The following is an 18,705-nucleotide window of genomic DNA, read 5'->3' as shown; positions in this document are numbered from 1 at the left end:
GCCAACTCGGCTCGTCTTCAATCAACACTGGTTTGATTGTTCAAATCAGGCCAGTCAGCTCAAATTGTTCAAGTCAGGCCAGCCAGCTCAGCCCGTCTTCAGTCAACATTGGTTTGATTGTTCAAGTCAGGCCAGCTCAGTTCGTCTTCAATCAACACTGGTTTGACAGTTCAAGTCAGGCCAGCCAGCTCATCTTATCTTCACTTTATACCATGTGTCATGTACAGATGATCAGCGCGTCTCGACTCCACGCGCTTGGTACGGATGAGTTGCACCCTATTCCACGCGCGGCTGTACAGAAAGCAGACAACCAATGGGAGGCTCTGGATCACAACTTAATGGGCTTTGAATGATCAAAGAAAGGCCCATTAAACCAACACTTTGATGACTATAAAAGGGGACACTTAGATGTTTGAGAGAGGAGATTCCAGATGGTGAAAACAATGTATTATTCATTTACTTTTTAAGAGTGCTCTTGAGACTCCACCTAAGATGTTTCACTGAGTAGCTCACCTGTTGTAATTATCTTGTGTTTACATACGTGAACAATTGTGTTGATTTTAATGATAAAATTAATATTATTTACTAAAATAACCTTATTAATTCTAGTTAGTGGAATAATTAAGTTGGACAAAATTCAATAAATAAGAGTATAATAATGAAAAAATGATAAAGTTGCATTAGTATTCTAAAATGACAATTATTTTGAGAAAAAATATATTAAAGACACAGTTATTTTTAGACGGATGAAGTATGTACTATTTGTATTGAAAGTCAGGGCCGGCCCATAGCCCGTCGAGGCTGGGCGACGACACCGGACCTCCAATTTTTTGGGGCCCAAAATATATATATTTTTTAATATGTAAGACACGAAAATAATGATTATATATCTATTAAAAGCAAATTTATTTAATCTGTACAGCTTGCTTTAGTGGCATGGCCATTTTTTGTTGAGTGTGAGGTCATGTGTTCAGTTCAAGACCTACCAAAGTGTGATTTTTAATTTTATTTTTTTAAATAACTTATTTATTTTTTTGGGGCCCAGATTTTTTTTTTTTGCATCCCTTATAAAATTAAAACCGAGCCTATGAATTTGTTAAGACGGCCCTGTTGAAAGTTGAGGAGTAATTTTGAAAGTGGAAAAAATCAACACAAGAGTTAAAATGGCTCTTTTTTTATCTTTATATACAGTAAGAATAGATTAAAAACTAAAAATAAAATTAAATGAAAAAATTAGAAATAAAAAAGTCAAATTGCTATTAAAGAAGTGAGACTGAGCTCTATAGAAAGGGAAGAAATTTGTTGTTGATAGTAGTCCATATGCAAATAAATAAATGGTTAATTGTTCAAATTGACCATTTAATAGATGCGAAGTCTTTATTTAAAAACACAGATGCGAAGTCTGAAAAATGATTATGTAAATATAGAAACACATATCTTAATCTTGTAACTTGATATTCTTCGTATTTTTTACCCTCTAATATACGTGACGTCCAAATTTTTTTTTCTAGAAGTTGAATTTTTTTTTTTGCTGGAATAGTTAGACCATTAAAATATGGTTTTGGTCACTGCAAATATACCTCGTTTTGGTTTTAGTCCTTGTAATATTTTTTTGTTGTTTTTGGTCCCTGCAAATATGCCTCGTTTTGGTTTTGGTCTCTGGCCCCACTTTTGTGATGATTTGCAACGTGGCACATGATGACTAAACCCATTTATTAGAAAAATAATCCCTGCAAAATCTTTTGATTTTTAAAAAGGTCCTTGCAAAATATTTTGCAGGGACCAAAAACAACAATTTTTTTTATAAGGACTAAAACCAAAATGAGACATATTTGCAGGGACTAAAACCATATTTTAACCTTAAAATATGTTATGCCATAAAAAATTAGAATTTTCCGACTAAGGAATGATTAATTATGAATTTTTGTTTCCCATAATTATGATTTTATTAAACAATTCATAATTAATTAATTCATTGATAAAAACTCTAAAATTTCATGGTGAAGATTCTTATGATATTCTAACCATGCTTACAAAATTAGTGAACGAAATTTGTATATGCTTGCTCGGAACAAAATTGCAATTCAACATGTTTTGGTTGAAAGATCAAAATAGATCGAGGCGTCTAAGAAATACTTTGAAAGTTTGCATATCTTTTCCACATATTTTTATAGACGTTTCTTCAAACAGTCAACTCAAAATTCGATTTCTAAGTCAATATTTTTGTTGTTTTATTTTTTGAGTTTTTCACAATTTAAAAATTTATAATTAATTCATACTTTATCGAAAAATTCTAATTTTATGTGGAATGTCATATTTTAACGCCTTAAGCTGTTATGAAAAAAACACCAATTATGAAAGAAAGAAAATAAACTTCTAAGTCACTTTCCTGACTTATTCAGATTGAAATGTATATAAAAATGGACAAAAAAAACCAAATTGAAATGAAAAAAAGATAAAGGACCAAAGTGTTATCTGAAATTAAGTTAAGGGACTAAAAGTGTAATTTTGCCAAAAAATTATAGAGTTTTGTTTTTTTGAAAAAATTATTTATTGTAGAATTAAAATATATGTTTTAAACTCCACCTAAACTATAGGTCAATCTGAATAATTAACGGATAAATAAATAATTAAATAAATAAATAAATAATTGTGATATTTGTGTACATAATATAACTTGCCCTACAATGCATCCACTACGTAGAAAAGGATTTGAAGATGAAACGCAAAGCCCCGTCGTCGTACTCCTCCGCCATGAAAACCCTTAAAGATGACACGCATCGCCGACATCGATTTCTCGTCCTCCGACGAGGCTATGCTTCTCCAAGAAGCCCTCGATTGTCCCATAGAGTTAAAAGCCAAGGAACTCAAACACATCATCGCCATCCTCAAAAGGTCCGAAACCCTAACCCTAACCCTAACCGGCCAACTCCCTCCCTTCTCGCACTCCTTGGGGACGCTGGTGAATGGGAAGGTGGGGTTGAGATAGATTGTTCAAAAGGTGGTTGTTGTATGCTTATTCCCAAAACTGCTGAGAAAATGACCACGGATGGTGCGCTCTCTGATTCTGAAGTTGTTATAGAATTGGCTAACTATTTGTTGCTTTCCGTGTATTGTTGTCTCCGCATGATTTCTTGATCAGGATAGAGAGGGAATTGAACTTGCCTGTTTTAGGCTTGCTCTATACTGATCCACACTCCAAAATTTAAGTGGCTGGGGATTAGGCCAACTGATATTATGGATTCCCCATGACGAAGAAGGATGTGAAGGTACACTGTTGAAGATATGTTAGAGGATGCTGATTTCAAAACTCGTCTAAAATGGCATTATGTATCTATATTTAATGTGCTGCTGTTGTCATTATATGGTCTCTTTGTTGATGGTTGGCAATTATATTGATGAAAATGGTCCTTGATTACTATTGACCAACAATTAAGCAGGTATATATATATTGATGATTGAATATGCCAACCAACTAAATAATTGCATGAGTAGATAGATTCATTGATATTAGTTACAAACAAATTACATAGAAAAGCACTAACATGTCTGAATTTTGTAATTTTCTCTCTTCCAAGTAAATACATTGACACTCAAGTTCAAAGAATAAATTAATAATGAACTTGGTCACACACCTCTCGTATCAATCATGCTATGCCAATGGAAACTATATAGAATTCCACAGCTGCATAAATAAAAAAACTTTATTCTTCATAATTATGGCACCTTGTAATTTGATGTCATGTCAATCACCATTTTTGTTCTCATCCTTGTGTTGTATTAGTCATTAAATTTGGTTTACTAGATCTTGGAGTATGTATTATCCTCTTCACCAGAGATATTTTCCAAGGATTCCCTCCTAATTCCTCAAAAACTACCATCAAGTTGTTTTTTGGTTTTAACCAGGACCTTGGAACATGGTACCTGCAAAATTGAAGTAGTTAGTACTTAGTAGCATTTTCCTAGAGATAAGGAAGTAATGTTGAAATTCACTTATTTAGAGAATAAAAGTAGTACCATCTTTGAGTAGGTTGTCCACAACCAACTTGGCATTTCGCTTGACGATAAGTTCCAGCATAGTTGCAAGAATTACAGTTACCCTTTGCATAAACCATCCAATATCTTCCTATGCTTTGTCCATTGATCCATACTTGACCCTTTCCCATACTGCTCATGTCCAATGCTAATGGTTCAACTCCATTAGGTGCATTGAAATGAGCCTGAAGGTTTCAAACTTGATTAGAAGCTATTCATTATAGACTGCAGTAGATATTATTGTAATATAAACCAGTAGCTATCTGTTCTTACCTTGTGCCATTTCAACTGTGGCTGGTTTTGGGAAGCTAATGACTCGCTCACCCAGTCAACAGATGAGACTCCATTGGGAGACACCAAATTCATAGCTTCACCTTTTAGGCCAACCTGTTTGTGCAGATACCGTAATTAGAAAACGTTTTCTAACTTGTATTTGATGAAACATGTTTGTTCAAATTACATTACGCAACAGTACTATAGCGCCTCTATAGCCGCTATTTCACAATATTTTGTACTAAATAGTGTATTGCAAAACAATAGCAATTTGTTCAAATTCTGCTATGCAATAGCGTTATAGCCCCTATTTAACAACACCATATAGAAGTTAGATTTGTGTGCATCATACCTGGTATGACCATTTTTGCCCTGTCAAATCCTTCTGTCCATGGTCAAGATCATGAAGCAAAACTGGACCTGTGATTCCTGACTTCCATGATTCAAAATGGATTCCACCATTCTATGAAAAAATAAAAAAAAATAAAAAGAAATGAATGACTAGAAAAGAGATGATAAAGTTCAAGTTGGAGTAATAAGCAAGATACTAACAGGCAATCCAACAGCTACACTGAGAAGTGCTATTTTGTTAGTTCCAGCACGTAGGTCAATAGGGCCGTTAAATGTGAAACTTCTGTCTTCCCTTGTCCCAAAAGCCGAGCCTGCGAAAGGAAATAGGAATCTGTCGATTAGTTGAAATTGATTGAACGAGAAAAGTTGATTACACTGAGTCTAAGATACATTTTATACAGTGATCATACCTAAACTAACAAATCTTAAGCAACTTGCAACTAATAATAACCAACTTCTAACTACTGCCTAAAACCAACGCCAACTAATTTTAACCGAATTATCTCATCTTGGTTTAACTATACATGCCTGAAAATTTCCCATTGATAAACACATGAACAGCATCACCAGAGGAATGCACACTAATACTTGGTTTGTTCCTTCCACGAAGAAATGATTCAGATGAACTTATGTCAACACTGTTACATGAAAACCCGAAAACAGTAAGATTTCAACTGCATAGAACTGAGAAAGGAAGGAAAAAACTAGATGGCAGAGAAATTCACTTTAACTAGAGAAAGCCAATAGCACTTAAAAAAAACTTTTAATTGATTTGGTTGCTGTTTGTAAATCTAGAGGGTAATCTACTAACCTTGTTATATACCATAGATAGTCACTAGTGTCTCTGGTAGCATCTATCTGTTCTAGAAGTCTAGAAGCTGTGATTCTAGAACTTTCCGCTAGCGAAGATACATCTTCATCATAGGTCTCCCATGATAACAACTTAGAATTGCTAGGCAACATTTGGATTTGTGAAGGTTGAAACCTCATCTTCACGAAACCATAACAATCAATTCATTAATAACTTGATGCAAAAAGAACAATGCTAATAAGAAATACTTAGATTAAAGACCCTTTTATTCTTACTCTTGCAGTGTTAAATACATCTGTTCTACAATCAGGGAGGATACTTATGGACCAAGGAGGCAAGTCATAGTGCCTATTATTGAAGGTCACTCTTGCAGCCGAATTCGAATGATAGTTTGCTAGAAAAGCTGCACAGGTTGTTCCTGAAGAGAATACATGTGCCTGGAAACATAGATCATTGTTATCACCATGAACGTAGTTTTTTTCTTGTTATATCAGAGGAATAACAAAACTAACCTGTTCATATGCTCCTAATGATGTAACAGTAGGATCTGAAGAAACCAAGGCATGTTCACATTGCTTGATAGCTTTATGAAGGTCCTTCAAATGACCATATTTAGGTTCTCTTAACAAACCTGAAATCAGTTAAGCACTCAATTACAACTTGCTAATGACCATATTTAGGTTGTTTTGAAAGTATAATTATCTCTAACCATATTCATCAATTGGAGCATCATAGTCATAGCTTGTAGTTATGAATGGTCCTCCAGCCGATCGTCCGAAATTAGTTCCTCCGTGGTACTATCATTTGTCATTAATCACGATTAGTACTCATTTAATAAACTAATGAAGCATATGTTTTGTTTAACTGAGAAATAGATCAGGTAACCAACCATGTAATAATTAAAAAACGAGCCACCCTTTTGTATGAAACGAGCAACTGCGAACGCGAGATCCTCAACTGGTCGCTGGGGATTCGATCCACCAAATTCTGAAAACCTGATGACCAAATGGAAATAGAAAAAGGAGAAAAGAAGAACAAAAGGGTAAAGAATTTAGACAAATGTGTCCATTGTTTTCACAACCAACTTCATAAATTATGGTATAAATAACTTACCAACCACTCCAAGACTCAGTCCATAGTTTAGGCTTGTATGGTTTATTGGGAGAGAAATCATCACAGTAAAAACCATTGCAAGCATTTATCTGTAGGAAAAAATTGGATGGATCATAAATCATACTCTATTATCTTAACTAAAAGCTAGTCATATTTAGATTAGCAGTGAGTTTGTCTGAATCACTTTACGCCTCTGTGACTTAAGCAAAAGTTACACTTTGAAACTTCGATAAAATCACAGTGTCACTGTCATTTCATCAAACTCGCCGTCATTCCAAATTTGCACTAAATCAGGCAAGATCATGAGAAGGGTCACTCACCACTGGATCTGGGGCATCATCTTCCTTACACATCACCCAAGGGACACCTGTACCTAATCCAACAGCCATTTTTGCAGCCCAGTTTGAGTATGCATGACCAGAAGCTCCAAGTGCTCTTCCTTGTGGGCCATACTCATTCTCAATCTACAAAATACATCAACAACACAAGTTTACTCAACAAAGTTAAGATCAGATCCACTCTTTCTTGATCTTTCATAACATGCAGGAGACAATTTTTTAACAATAATGTTCAAAAAGTCAAACTTGAAAGTAACTCACTACTTACTTGTGAAAGAATTATTGGACCACCTTGTGACTGAAACAGCTTTTCATTCTTCATCATTTGAACAATCTTCTGTGTAAAACCTTGCATTGCAGCCTAAAAGAAAAAAAATTCAAAAATATAAAATTTCTTTACTCAAACTATTCAATAATTTACTACATAAAAGATTGAACTGAGAAACTACAAATCAACCTTAAAAGGACCATTATCTGTTCTGAAACTGATCCCAGGAACATACTTCAACCAAACAGGAAATCCTCTACAAAAAAAATAAAATAAACATCATTGTAAGTAAATAAATAAATAAAAAAACATCATTGTAAATCACAAAATAAAAAAAAATTACACTAAGAAACCAAATAATAAATGTCTCAAGTTGCATACCCAAAGTTCCACTCAGCACAAACATAAGGTCCAATTCTAAGATGTACATAAAGACCCTTTTTCTGCACTGTCTTAATGAACTGTACTAGATCGTACCTTCCTTCAAAATTGTACTGCAACACAAAACATCATAAAAAAAAAAAAAATGTAAATTAAACTATAGAAGAAAAAGATATATAAAATTTTAGAGAATATTGAAAGTTGATCATCAAAACAAGATCCAGATTCCAGAATAGTACATTGCCAGGAGAAGGTTCATGAACATTCCAAAACACATAAGTATCAATAACATCTAACCCTCCATCTTTTGCTTTTTGAATCAGATCCTCCCACATCTACACACATTTCAAATTTCAAAAAGAAAACTCACAAACACATAAAAAAGTTGAAGTGAAAAAGTGAGAGTAAAATAGTATAGTATATACTTCAGGGGTGCTTCTTGGATAATGAATGGAACCAGAGATGAGGATTCTCCTTTGGCCATTGATGATAATAGCTTTTCTATCATATGTTACAGTACAATGAATAACCTCAGAACCAAGAAAGAAGATAGTGAAGAATAGTAACAGAAGAAGCTTGGAAACTGAGTTGGTTTCCATAGCTTTTCTACAATGGAGGGAAAGTTTTTGAAATGGTAATGAGAAAGTTTAGTTTTGCAGAAGAAAGAAATAAATAGAGTGAAAGAGTAACATGGGTTGTTCTGTTATCTCTGTGAGTGGGACTTTGAATCTGATCTTAAAAAAACACAGTACCTACGACAATGTTGTTAATAATGTTTTGTCTCTGATTTATGTTTCTGATGGTATTTTTTTTTTTTTTAAACTCGGTATTCGGTTCAATGATTAAATAATCTGATAGATCAATTTTATCGTTCACTAACAAAGGTTCAATCGAATCCGAATAAACTTTGTATAGACTGACCCAGATATATGAATCGTTAACATTTAGAAGATGAATTTAATTAGTATGTTCCATCCGTTACAATTATTTTACACATGTATTTAATAATGTATAGTCATATCAATTAATAAATATGACAATTCATGTGTATTCATATTAATTAATCGACACATGACAACATATCATTAATGACAACATATCATTAAATACATTGTATTGTATACTAATTAAATTCTTAACAGTTTGGATTAAACCAACTTTGCTTATAATAGTAGTAATACCAAGAAGTTTAAATTCTACACATGTAGGGTAATTTGGAATTTATAACTACTAGTTATGTTTGGCTTTGTTTTGATATTTGGGAAGTGTTTTGAATCTTAGGGAGTGAGGTACTAGAGAAAGGTGGTTGTTTTTTCCTTATTTTAATCATAGTGTATTTATTTTGCTTTAATGTCTTCAACTTTACTGCAACCACATTTAATTTTTACTTTACTCGAAAATAAATATGAAAAAGAAATCGGAAGTGTTGTTGTGGAGAAGCTCATAATTGTGTCGTGCTAGTTTTAAAGTAGCTTGCTTTCACTTCAAGTGTTTAGTATTTCGAAATTTCAAATTTGAACTTTTTTATCACCATACTAATCCGGGGTATGCGAATTCAATCATTTCCCATTCTCAATTTTTAGCAAGACTCAAATATTATTTGCGAGTTGTGGATACTAATCTTTAGAGTCTTGCTAAATTGAAAAATATTCATTATTATCTCATTTAATTACTTTTTTTTTTACAAAAATAAAATGATATTCATTCATTCAAATCGAGAGATTACATCACTCAACACCGCTAAAAACGTAAAGGATGAATCTGCGAACAAACTCACAGCATCCAAGTTAATAGCATATAACATCATAATGCCTATAAAAATATATGATAAAATTAAAGTCACCGGAATATCCATGGTCTCCGGATCTGCAACGTTGACGTCCAAATCTTTGATTGAATAATCGATCTTTCAATAGGAATAAAATGAACAACGCAAGAAGACGGGAAAACAAACAACGCCGCACAAGACGACGAACAACAAACCACCACACTTAGATGATGAAATCACAAAGAAAAAAACATAGATCTACGTAAAAGTCACTTATTTAGATTGAAATAGATAAAAAAATATGAAGAGGGGTGATTTCAGGTCAAAAATTGACCCAAAACCACCCCCCAATGAAGAAACGGGAAGAGAAAACCTAGAGAGAGAAAATTAGGGCCGGCTTATTGGAGAGGGAGAGGAAGAGTATGATATATTGCCTCATTTAATTACTTTTAGTTAAACAAAATTGATTCAACTGACATTTATATATTTTTGGAGATATATAAATCTAAAATGACTATTTTTTAGATTTTTGGTCCATTTACACCTTAGTATTTTTATATTTAAGGCCACAATGAATAGTTAGTATAGTATTAAATGAGAACAGATGTAGGGTATGAAAATTTTAACTTTCTTATGGGGACCTCTTTTTATTCTATTTTTTTATAAATCCATTTAGAACTACATGGTGTACCTTTTTTTCCTGAACAAATTTAATTTATGTGGTGCTTCGACACTGTCTTTACTTTGAAGTTTGAATGAGCTTTTTCTTTAGGGAAATTATAACATAATAATGTAAATGGGCCGTTGCTCCAATATCTCCAAAAATCTAAAAAATAGTCATTTTGGGTTTTTTTTTGTCAAAAGCACATGTGAAAGAAATATTAAATTAAAAGAATAATACAAATAAAATCTAATCATGTCTTGATAGATGGTGAGAAAATCTAATCATGTCTTGATAGATGGTGAGAAATGAGATGGCTCAAAAGAGGAAGTGTTATTTTTGTTCAAATTAGCCAATTTTGTAGTTAGTTATTTTTATTAAACGGGGAAATTAAACTCATGAATGACCTTCTTATCATCGTAATTCCTATGTAAAAAATATTGATTTATTAAATATCACCGTAATTTCTATGTAAAAAATATTGATTTATTAAAATGTGAAGATAAAAAAATAGTCTTGTTTTTATTTTCATGTTAATCGGGTATGTTATATATGTTACTATAAAGATTAATCTCTCGCGTCGGATATGACCGTAAATAATAGATAGCAAAGCTCTTTATAAAGATAATTTACACTATTATATTTCAAGATCTGAATTCAACTTCAAGATCTCTTATCAAGCCGTAAGAAATCCCTTATTATTTCATCTAAATGCTCTTAGTTAAAAGTAGATTTTACATATTCGGAACAATAGTGTCTCAACAAAAAATATATATATGATATTTTCAATGCAATGTGTTTTTTATGGATATGGTTGTTTCGTTTTCTTAGAGACTCGTTAGTTGTTTCTTTTTTTTAAGCAAGCTAGTAGGCTTTGTAAACCTAAGTCATTGAGTTTTAAACTATTAAATCAGTGGTACAATGAGTATTTGTATACGTGTACACAAAATTAATCACTTCTGCACCTTAAAAGTCACCCTTTCAATATACTTAAATGATGTCACAATAGTTTGACATATACTTCTTAATTAAAAACTTTACAATAAGTACATGCAAATATTTAACTTCTGTAAAAAATTATAGGTTTTAACTAATATTTGGTCAAAAAAAAAACTAATATTTTGTCAAAGATATATTAACTATTTATAATTATTTTAGATGAGTTAGGTTTGTTGGGCCACCAGGGAAATAAAAATGCTAAGATATAAAGGTACCTACTACATATAATCAATAATGACCAACTAGATTTTCATATTGGCTGTGAAATTTGAAAACACATCATTGTGAGTTTTGAATCAAATCCTTATTCAACTTTACCTCAATCTAATTTAATCATATTACAATACAATAATGAATTAATCAGTTCATAATTAATTCAACCAGTTGAACATGACAATTTGGTCTATTTTTAAACTTGTATTGAACATGATTTTCTTGTTTTACCATCTCTAAAAAATATATCTTAAAAATTCAACAATACAAATAATTAAAAAAAAAATTGTTGTATAAAAACAGTAAAAATAATCATCATCATCATTTTATCTTTGAATCATTTTTCCCGGGTAATGTTTGTGCTAGCTGGTAGAAGATTCGTACCCCATTTGTGCATCACACTTTCTTTGTTTGCATGTGCTGTTGACCCATATTTTCTCACTCGTGTAGCATATGTCCATACATACCCACTACACTAATGTTTAATTTAATTCTCTTTTTTTATGATTCCCACACGACAAATTTTATCTTCTATATGGGTGTCTGTTCTCTTGTAGGTTCATGATACCCTTGTCTTGTGGGGTTTTAAGATTTTGCTCCCATGTGACTTAATCATAGGCCATATTTATGGTATATCCTTATTTTGGCTTTTCTTTTCCTTTTTTCTCAAGAGAAGAAAAGATTTTTCAAAAGTGGAAGAAAGGTTAGGTAAATGTATACACGTAGTAGTTTTTTTTATAGTAGCTAGCTAGTGTGTTAGAGTTAAATGTGTCCAATTGATGTACTTTTTATAGGTGATGAATTGGATATATTTTCTTGGACTTTTTTCCTCAAGAAAGAAAAGAATGAATTCATACGTATGTTAGCTTTTATGAATAACTTAAAAGCTTGTATGATGGATATAATTTTCTAGTTAACGCGTCAAACTAAAATACTACATATAGGTGATTAGCTTGTCTATATATGTATTATGTAGGCTATATGCAAATTATTTTGTGTTAGAAAAAGTTAAATTATATTCCCCTCCTAAAAGAGTTTTTTTTTAATTACACTTTAGCTCATTCTATCTTATCTTATCTTATGTTACTAAAATTCACGCACTTCAACTTCTTATGGTTCATCCTGCCTTCAACATGTTTAAAGTATGATAGTTCGATTTAGGAAGCTGGACTGAACTTCTCACCTTGTCAATTGACGAGTTTGACAAATTGACGTGTTGATCGATTATTACAACAAAAAAATTGAACATATTAATTCAATAATTGTTGCAAAAACAATAAAACTCTTAATTTATATTGGGCTATAACTAGAAAATGTGCTAAAGAGCTAACAAATAATTGAAAAAACAAAGATTAGTTTGAACTAATCTAGTTGGTCAACCCTCTCCACTCAGCCACTGCTCGATTGATAGGTTCAAAATCTCAATTTTCCACCTAAAATAACAGGTTAGATGGGTTAAGCTGGTTGGATTCAACCAGTTTTGCCACCCTTATTTAGAGGTTAGTTTAATTACTATATACACTTTAGTCCATTTTTGCATAAAAATATTAATAATTAATTACTAACCTTAGCTATTACCAACAAAAGAAATACTAACATTAGCTAGCGGTCTAAAAAAAATAGTGGTGAATAACTTCAAGTCGTAGTTTTTAAATTTCTGCAGAACTTTAATTTGACTTGTAATTCTTTTTCTAATGCAAAGAAAGTTATTCATTGATTCTTCAATTGGTAGGTACAAGGTGTCGTGCCGGTTAGAATGGATACGCTACTTTACGGATGATCATCATGGACTACTGAATTTATTGCCACTGATATATGATAAAATATTCAAAGTTCAAACTAAAAAAGGGAAACTTGTTTTTCTCCATGAAGGTGTGTTTGAACATCATCCTAACACAAAGTTCAAGAAAATATAATTGTTATAATTAAAATTTGTCTTTGAAAAATAAATTAAAAAAGTCATTAATAAATTTATTGTATTACATTAATACTTTTTATCATTTTTAAAAACAATTCAAAAGTTTGAAGAAAAAAATATTAATCTAGTTTTTTTTATAAAAATATTTGCAAATATAATTAAAAAACAATTAAAAAAATTTATTGTTCAAAACTAAGTCTTTCAATTATCTTTAAAGAAATAGTTCAATGTTTTGAAAAAAAATTAATTTGTTTATTGTAAAAGTTTTATGTTCATTAAAAATATGAGTCCATCTTTGCTCCATTTATGTTTCCTCAATTTACTCCATTTCAAGTCATAGATGTGTAACATGTGGAAAAAATAAAATCAATGGTTGTGATTAAAAGTTGTGGAAAAGGCAAATCTTTAATGAAAAAAGAAGCATGCGCGTGTTCATACTTCTGTTTCATTTCAACTTCAATCGCGACCCTTCTTCTTTCTCTCACCCTCATCACTGTTTCTCCCTCTCTTTCTAGCCAGCGCCACCGCCACTGGCCACTGTCTCCTTCCATCCACCGGCGGCGCCCTTCTCTTCTGCTCACGTCGCCCAACTCACCTTCAATCTAACATGTCACGATTGTCACCGCCGTCGCCGCAACTTCAAATAATTAAAGCTCCACTACTTCTGTTTGTGTCAAGGAGTTATTCCTCATTTTATAATTCCACTTTTTGTTATTGGTCCTTTATATTGTTATTGGTCCTTTATAGAAGGAAATTTTGCAATTTTTGTGTTGTTCCGTGATGCCTACTGGGTGTTATTTCATGCCTACTGGATGTGATGTTTTAAAAATAAGTATTAATGATTTTAAAATTGTTATTTTGTTCAGTTGATGTTACCTTTATTTGTTAGGAATAAAAATGATTAGGCGTCGATGAGAGGGAGAGGGAAAGGGAGAGTAGCTGTGACCTGTGAGACTATGAGAGAAGGAAGAAGGAGAGTGCATGTTGTATCAAAGAAGAGCGTGCATGCTTATGTTTTCATTAAAGATTTGCTTTTTCCGCAACTTTTATCACAACCATTAGATTTTATTTTTTCCACATGTCACATATCTATGACTTGAAATGGGATAAATTGAGAAAATATAAATGGAGCAAAGATGGATTCTAAAAATATATAGTAAGATACAAATAGCCGGCCCTAGTTTTCTAGTGAAAGAAACTTCAACTTCTCTCTAAACTTTCTTTCTCCTTCGTTCATCGAGGAGGGATGGTTCTATGTCATTTTTTGATCTAGAATCACCCCTCTACATCTTTTTTCCTCTTTTCTTTCAATCTAAATAAGTGGTTTTCACATCTATCAAGTTTTTCCTTTTGTGTTTTTTGTGATTTCATCGTCTAAGTGCGGCGTTGTGTTGTTCGTCGTCTTGTGCAACGTTTGATTTCGCGTCTTGTCGCGGTGTTTGTTCAGTTCATATTGAAAGATCTACATCAATCAATTACAAATTCAAGCAATGATTTGCACGTCAACGTTGCAGATCCGGAAGCATGGGTATTTCGGTGATTTTGGTTTTATCATATTATTTGTAGGCATTTTGCTGTTGCATGCTATTAACTTGGCTGTTGTGAGTTTGTTCGCAGATTCACCCTTTATATTTTTAGCGATGTTTGTATCTGATGTACTCTATCGATTTGAATGAATGAATATCGTTATATTTTTGTCAAAAAAAAATAAATTAAAAATATATAGTAAAATACATTTGGAAGTAATTAAATAAAATAGTTGGTATGGTGAAAGAAAACAAATTTAGATATTAAAGAAAGTGAGGTGGAGTTAATCTATATATCTATATAAGTTTTAAATATGCTAATAATCCTTGCAAATATCAAGTATTTCGGTTTTAGTCTTGTAAACATATTTATTTGGTTTTAGTCCTTGTAAATATAAAATCTTTTGTTTTGTTACTTGGTGCTTTATTTTAGTCCTTGTAAATCCATTCAAATTAAAATTGGTCCTGATATATATTCATTTTAGTTTTTATTTTGAGGGATTAAAATCAAATATTATACATGTTACAAGGACCAAATCCAATATAAATCAATTTTGCAAGGACTAAAATAAAACAACAAAGAATGAAAGCAAAACATTATATATTTGCAAGGACGAATACGAAATAAATATTTTTATTGAGACTAAAACCAAAACGCTTGATATTTGCATAAATCATTCACATATTTAAACATATTTATAATAATTTAGAGAAAAAGATAGTTATATATAGTTTAAAAAAAAACATATAGATAAAAAAACATAATAATTTATAAGTCAATCATGGACTGACTTTGTCATGACTCTATTTTAAAGCCAACTATTTATCAGGGTCGGCTTAAGGTAACGCTACTAAATCCCTGTTTGGTATCCCGGTAGCAAACCGCAAACCCACGTTTATAATTATCCATCGTGATTTGAATGAAATTGAGGGTGTTTGGATCTCAGTTGGGGAATTGATTCTTACTCTTGGAATTGATTCTAGGTGAAGCAGCATTTTCTAGCTTTTATTGTTCCTTCAATCGATTCTCAAATAACCATTGACAATTTCTCAATTTTGCCCTCTTTAATAAAAACATAAGTAAAAAATAACCGTGGCTTGTCATCTTGAGGTGTCGTCCCTCGTCGTTTTTCCTTATTTAAGGAGTCATGTGGATCGCCCATTCCATTTAATAAATTAAAGCAAAATAACTATAAATATACGTAAAAAAATATTCTTCAAAAAGAGAAAATTATAAAAACATAAGTAAAAAAAAAAGAATAATAAAAACATGAGTATGTAATAAAAATACACATGTATTCCCTTATTTTATTTGAATACTTCGTTTTTAACAATTTGTGCAAATTTAGTACTTTTATGTCAATTTTATAAAAAATAAGTAAAGGAGAAATATGTATATATATATATATAGGGTTTTGCTAGAAGACACATTTTATTAAGGTGTCTTTTAGCAAATTACTCTATAAGCATTTGTTAAAAGACACCAATTAATTTTTATGAAGGTGTCTTTTAGCAAAGTTATAACTAAAAAGTGAAAATCATGGGTGGCTTCTAGCAAAACCCATATATATATTGACACACACATAATAAAACGCATTTTGGTAATTTACACACCTAAAAGCAATTTTGATTCAAGCTATCCAAACACCATCTTTGATGTAAATCACTTTTGTTGTTAAAACATTCAAACATAAATCACTTTACATTCAACTCACTTTTAACTAAAATATCAATTTACAAAATCATTTTTATTAAAATCAATTTTCGTCACTGTGGAACCAAACACACGCTAAAACTATTGCTTTGTTAGGTTTACCAAAACAAAACAAAAAATCATTAATTTTTTTTATTTTTTTTAAATAATTTTCATTAAATTTTATGAACAAAAGAATTTCATGTGCATGCAAAAAAGACTTCATATATTAAAATTTGCTTTTAAAACTCGCTTACTATTGAAAATCATTTTCATGGCTATCGAACTACGAAAATGCATATTGAAGCGAATCTTTGCATCTAGAAAATTTCCAGAAAACGTGGCAAAGTTAATATCCTTTAGATTTCAGTCTTGTTTGATCACTGTTTCATAAAAAAAATACAAAAGACCTACCACCCCATAATTTCCGGCCATACAGAGATTTTATTGGCTAATTTTAATTTCGAGACTATTTCGTGATAAAAAAATTTCTTGATATATAGCATTACTCATTCAACTAACATGGGTTCTAATTAATGATTGGCCATGCATGGCCTACCTTGCTATGGAATGTGAATGAAGTGCAAAAGGTATATGAAGTCCGATGCACAGGTTCTTGAACGTCATAGTACAGGTAGTGGGGTAAATGGTTTCCCCATTAATTGAACGTGTCGTGAAAAATGGCTCAGATGATCGTCGAAGCAAAACCTTTAAGCAAGTCTTGAAGAGCACACACGTTATACATTTAAACCAATTACGTACACTTTGTTGAAGGGATTGATAGTTACAATAATTGTCTTCATGGAAGATTGATGTTGAAGAAAGGCAATACCCCTCTCACTTTGAATTTTGCTATTGCGAGGGGGTTGGTATTCATCTAGCCTTACATGAAGCCACTAGTAGCAAAGAGCTTGGATATTTTGCTAGAATATTAATGGATTTTTTTAGGCTTAAATGCTCTTTTGGTCCCTTAACTATTTAATTGGTATCGTTTTGGTCCCTTAACTAAAAAAAAGATTGTTTGAGGATTTTAAGTTTTTTTTTAGTCTCGTTTTGGTCCCTTCTGTTAGGTTTCCGTTAGTTTTAATAAAAAACGTTAAGTGTGGACACGTGTCACCTTGTCATTGGCTCTGAGTTTTTTTTTTAAATATATATATATATATATTTTATTTTATTTTGTAAAAAATTCCCAGAACCAATGACAAGGTGACACGTGTCACTTTGTCATTGGCTTTGGAATTTTAAAAAAAAATATATATATTTTTAAAAATAATAATAATTTTTTTTTGTAAAAAAAAAAACTCAGAGCCAATGACAAGGTGACACGTGTCCAGGAGTTAACTTTTTTTTAAAACCCTAACGGAAACCTAACAGAAGGGACCAAAACGAGACTAAAAAAAAACTTAAAATCCTCAAACAATCTTTTTTTTAGTTAAGGGACCAAAGCGATACCAATTAAATAGTTAAGGGACCAAAAACACATTTAAGCCGATTTTTTTATTATTCTTTGAACAATTGTCGTTCGAAATAATCTTAGATAAATTCGCGTAAAAGTGATTCTCATCAACATATGTTGTTTGGATAATTTCAATCAAAATTGCTTTTATGTGTGTACTCACCAAAATAGGCTGTAATTTTATTTAAAACAATAAAAAAAATAGACAAAGATTTTATATTTGCCAAAAAAAAAAAGACAAACATGAACATAATGGAAAATAATTGCTCAATTGAAAAAAGTAGAATCGATTTGTTTAACGCAACTAGACTTTTCACCCGTGCTGCTGCACGGGTTATATAGATGGTAGATGTAGTAGACAAAAACAAATCTCAATGCATATCAAAGAGAATAAAATATGTGGTCCCAAATATATGCAGATGTTGGAATTCAAACCTCAGACACCACACTTATTCACCATAAAAATATTAATTTTTATCAATCGTGTGTTACTTCATTCTTTTGTTAAAATTATATGTCAATGTTATATTATTGGTATGTTACTTCATCTTTTTTTTTTTTTTTACAAAATGCTACTTCATTCTTTTGTAAAAATTATATGTTAATGTTATATTATGTACCTAAAAATAGCTCATTCTTAACCTCAACATGTAAAATGTTTTATTTAAATAATTTTCCTTTTATCGAATATTTGGCCTTTACCGTAAATGATACCCTTTAACTGTTTGTTGAAATGTTTCTTCCACCTGTTTATATAGATTGAAAAATTCTGGTGCATTTTGTGGTAGATATTTAACAAAGAGAGTTCAGTTCTAATTTGGATGAAAAGTGTAATATTAACAAAAAAAAATGTTGCTATAATCTTTCAAAACCCTTTTATTCCAATAGGGCGATTTGTTTT

General features: G+C 31.4%; 1 protein-coding gene across 1 annotated transcript; it reads right to left on the bottom strand.

The window, feature by feature from the left end:
• Positions 1 to 3,447: 3,447 nt before the first annotated feature.
• On the bottom strand, positions 3,448 to 8,505 carry LOC11419221 (beta-galactosidase 5). Its single transcript, XM_003589291.4, has 18 exons — positions 7,996 to 8,505; positions 7,810 to 7,905; positions 7,571 to 7,683; positions 7,379 to 7,445; positions 7,190 to 7,282; positions 6,904 to 7,047; positions 6,584 to 6,672; positions 6,360 to 6,465; positions 6,180 to 6,267; positions 5,983 to 6,101; positions 5,746 to 5,907; positions 5,471 to 5,649; positions 5,188 to 5,297; positions 4,861 to 4,970; positions 4,661 to 4,771; positions 4,309 to 4,422; positions 4,018 to 4,220; positions 3,448 to 3,924 (listed from the first exon to the last, which is right to left on the bottom strand). Exons 1-18 carry the CDS (start codon positions 8,167 to 8,169, stop codon positions 3,765 to 3,767), a joined length of 2,238 nt encoding a protein of 745 aa, XP_003589339.1. The 5' UTR covers positions 8,170 to 8,505; the 3' UTR covers positions 3,448 to 3,764.
• Between the last annotated feature and the right edge of the window lie 10,200 nt (positions 8,506 to 18,705).

The sequence above is a fragment of the Medicago truncatula genome, chromosome 1, assembly GCF_003473485.1.
Source record: "Medicago truncatula cultivar Jemalong A17 chromosome 1, MtrunA17r5.0-ANR, whole genome shotgun sequence".
Taxonomy (NCBI): Eukaryota; Viridiplantae; Streptophyta; class Magnoliopsida; order Fabales; family Fabaceae; genus Medicago; species Medicago truncatula.
The sequence above is the reverse complement of the archived record's forward strand: the minus strand, read 5'-3'. Positions and strand labels throughout refer to the sequence as shown.

Bases quoted from the DNA above. Each gene is read 5' to 3' on its own strand.
- LOC11419221 (XM_003589291.4), bottom strand. From the start codon at position 8,169: ATGGAAACCAACTCAGTTTCCAAGCTTCTTCTGTTACTATTCTTCACT. The intron at 7,283-7,378 runs GTTGATTTGTAG...TTTTTCTTTTAG, and splicing joins CAGATAATGGTCCTTTTAAG to GCTGCAATGCAAGGTTTTAC. The intron at 6,466-6,583 runs GTAAGTTATTTA...TTTGGTCATCAG, and splicing joins ACTGAGTCTTGGAGTGGTTG to GTTTTCAGAATTTGGTGGAT.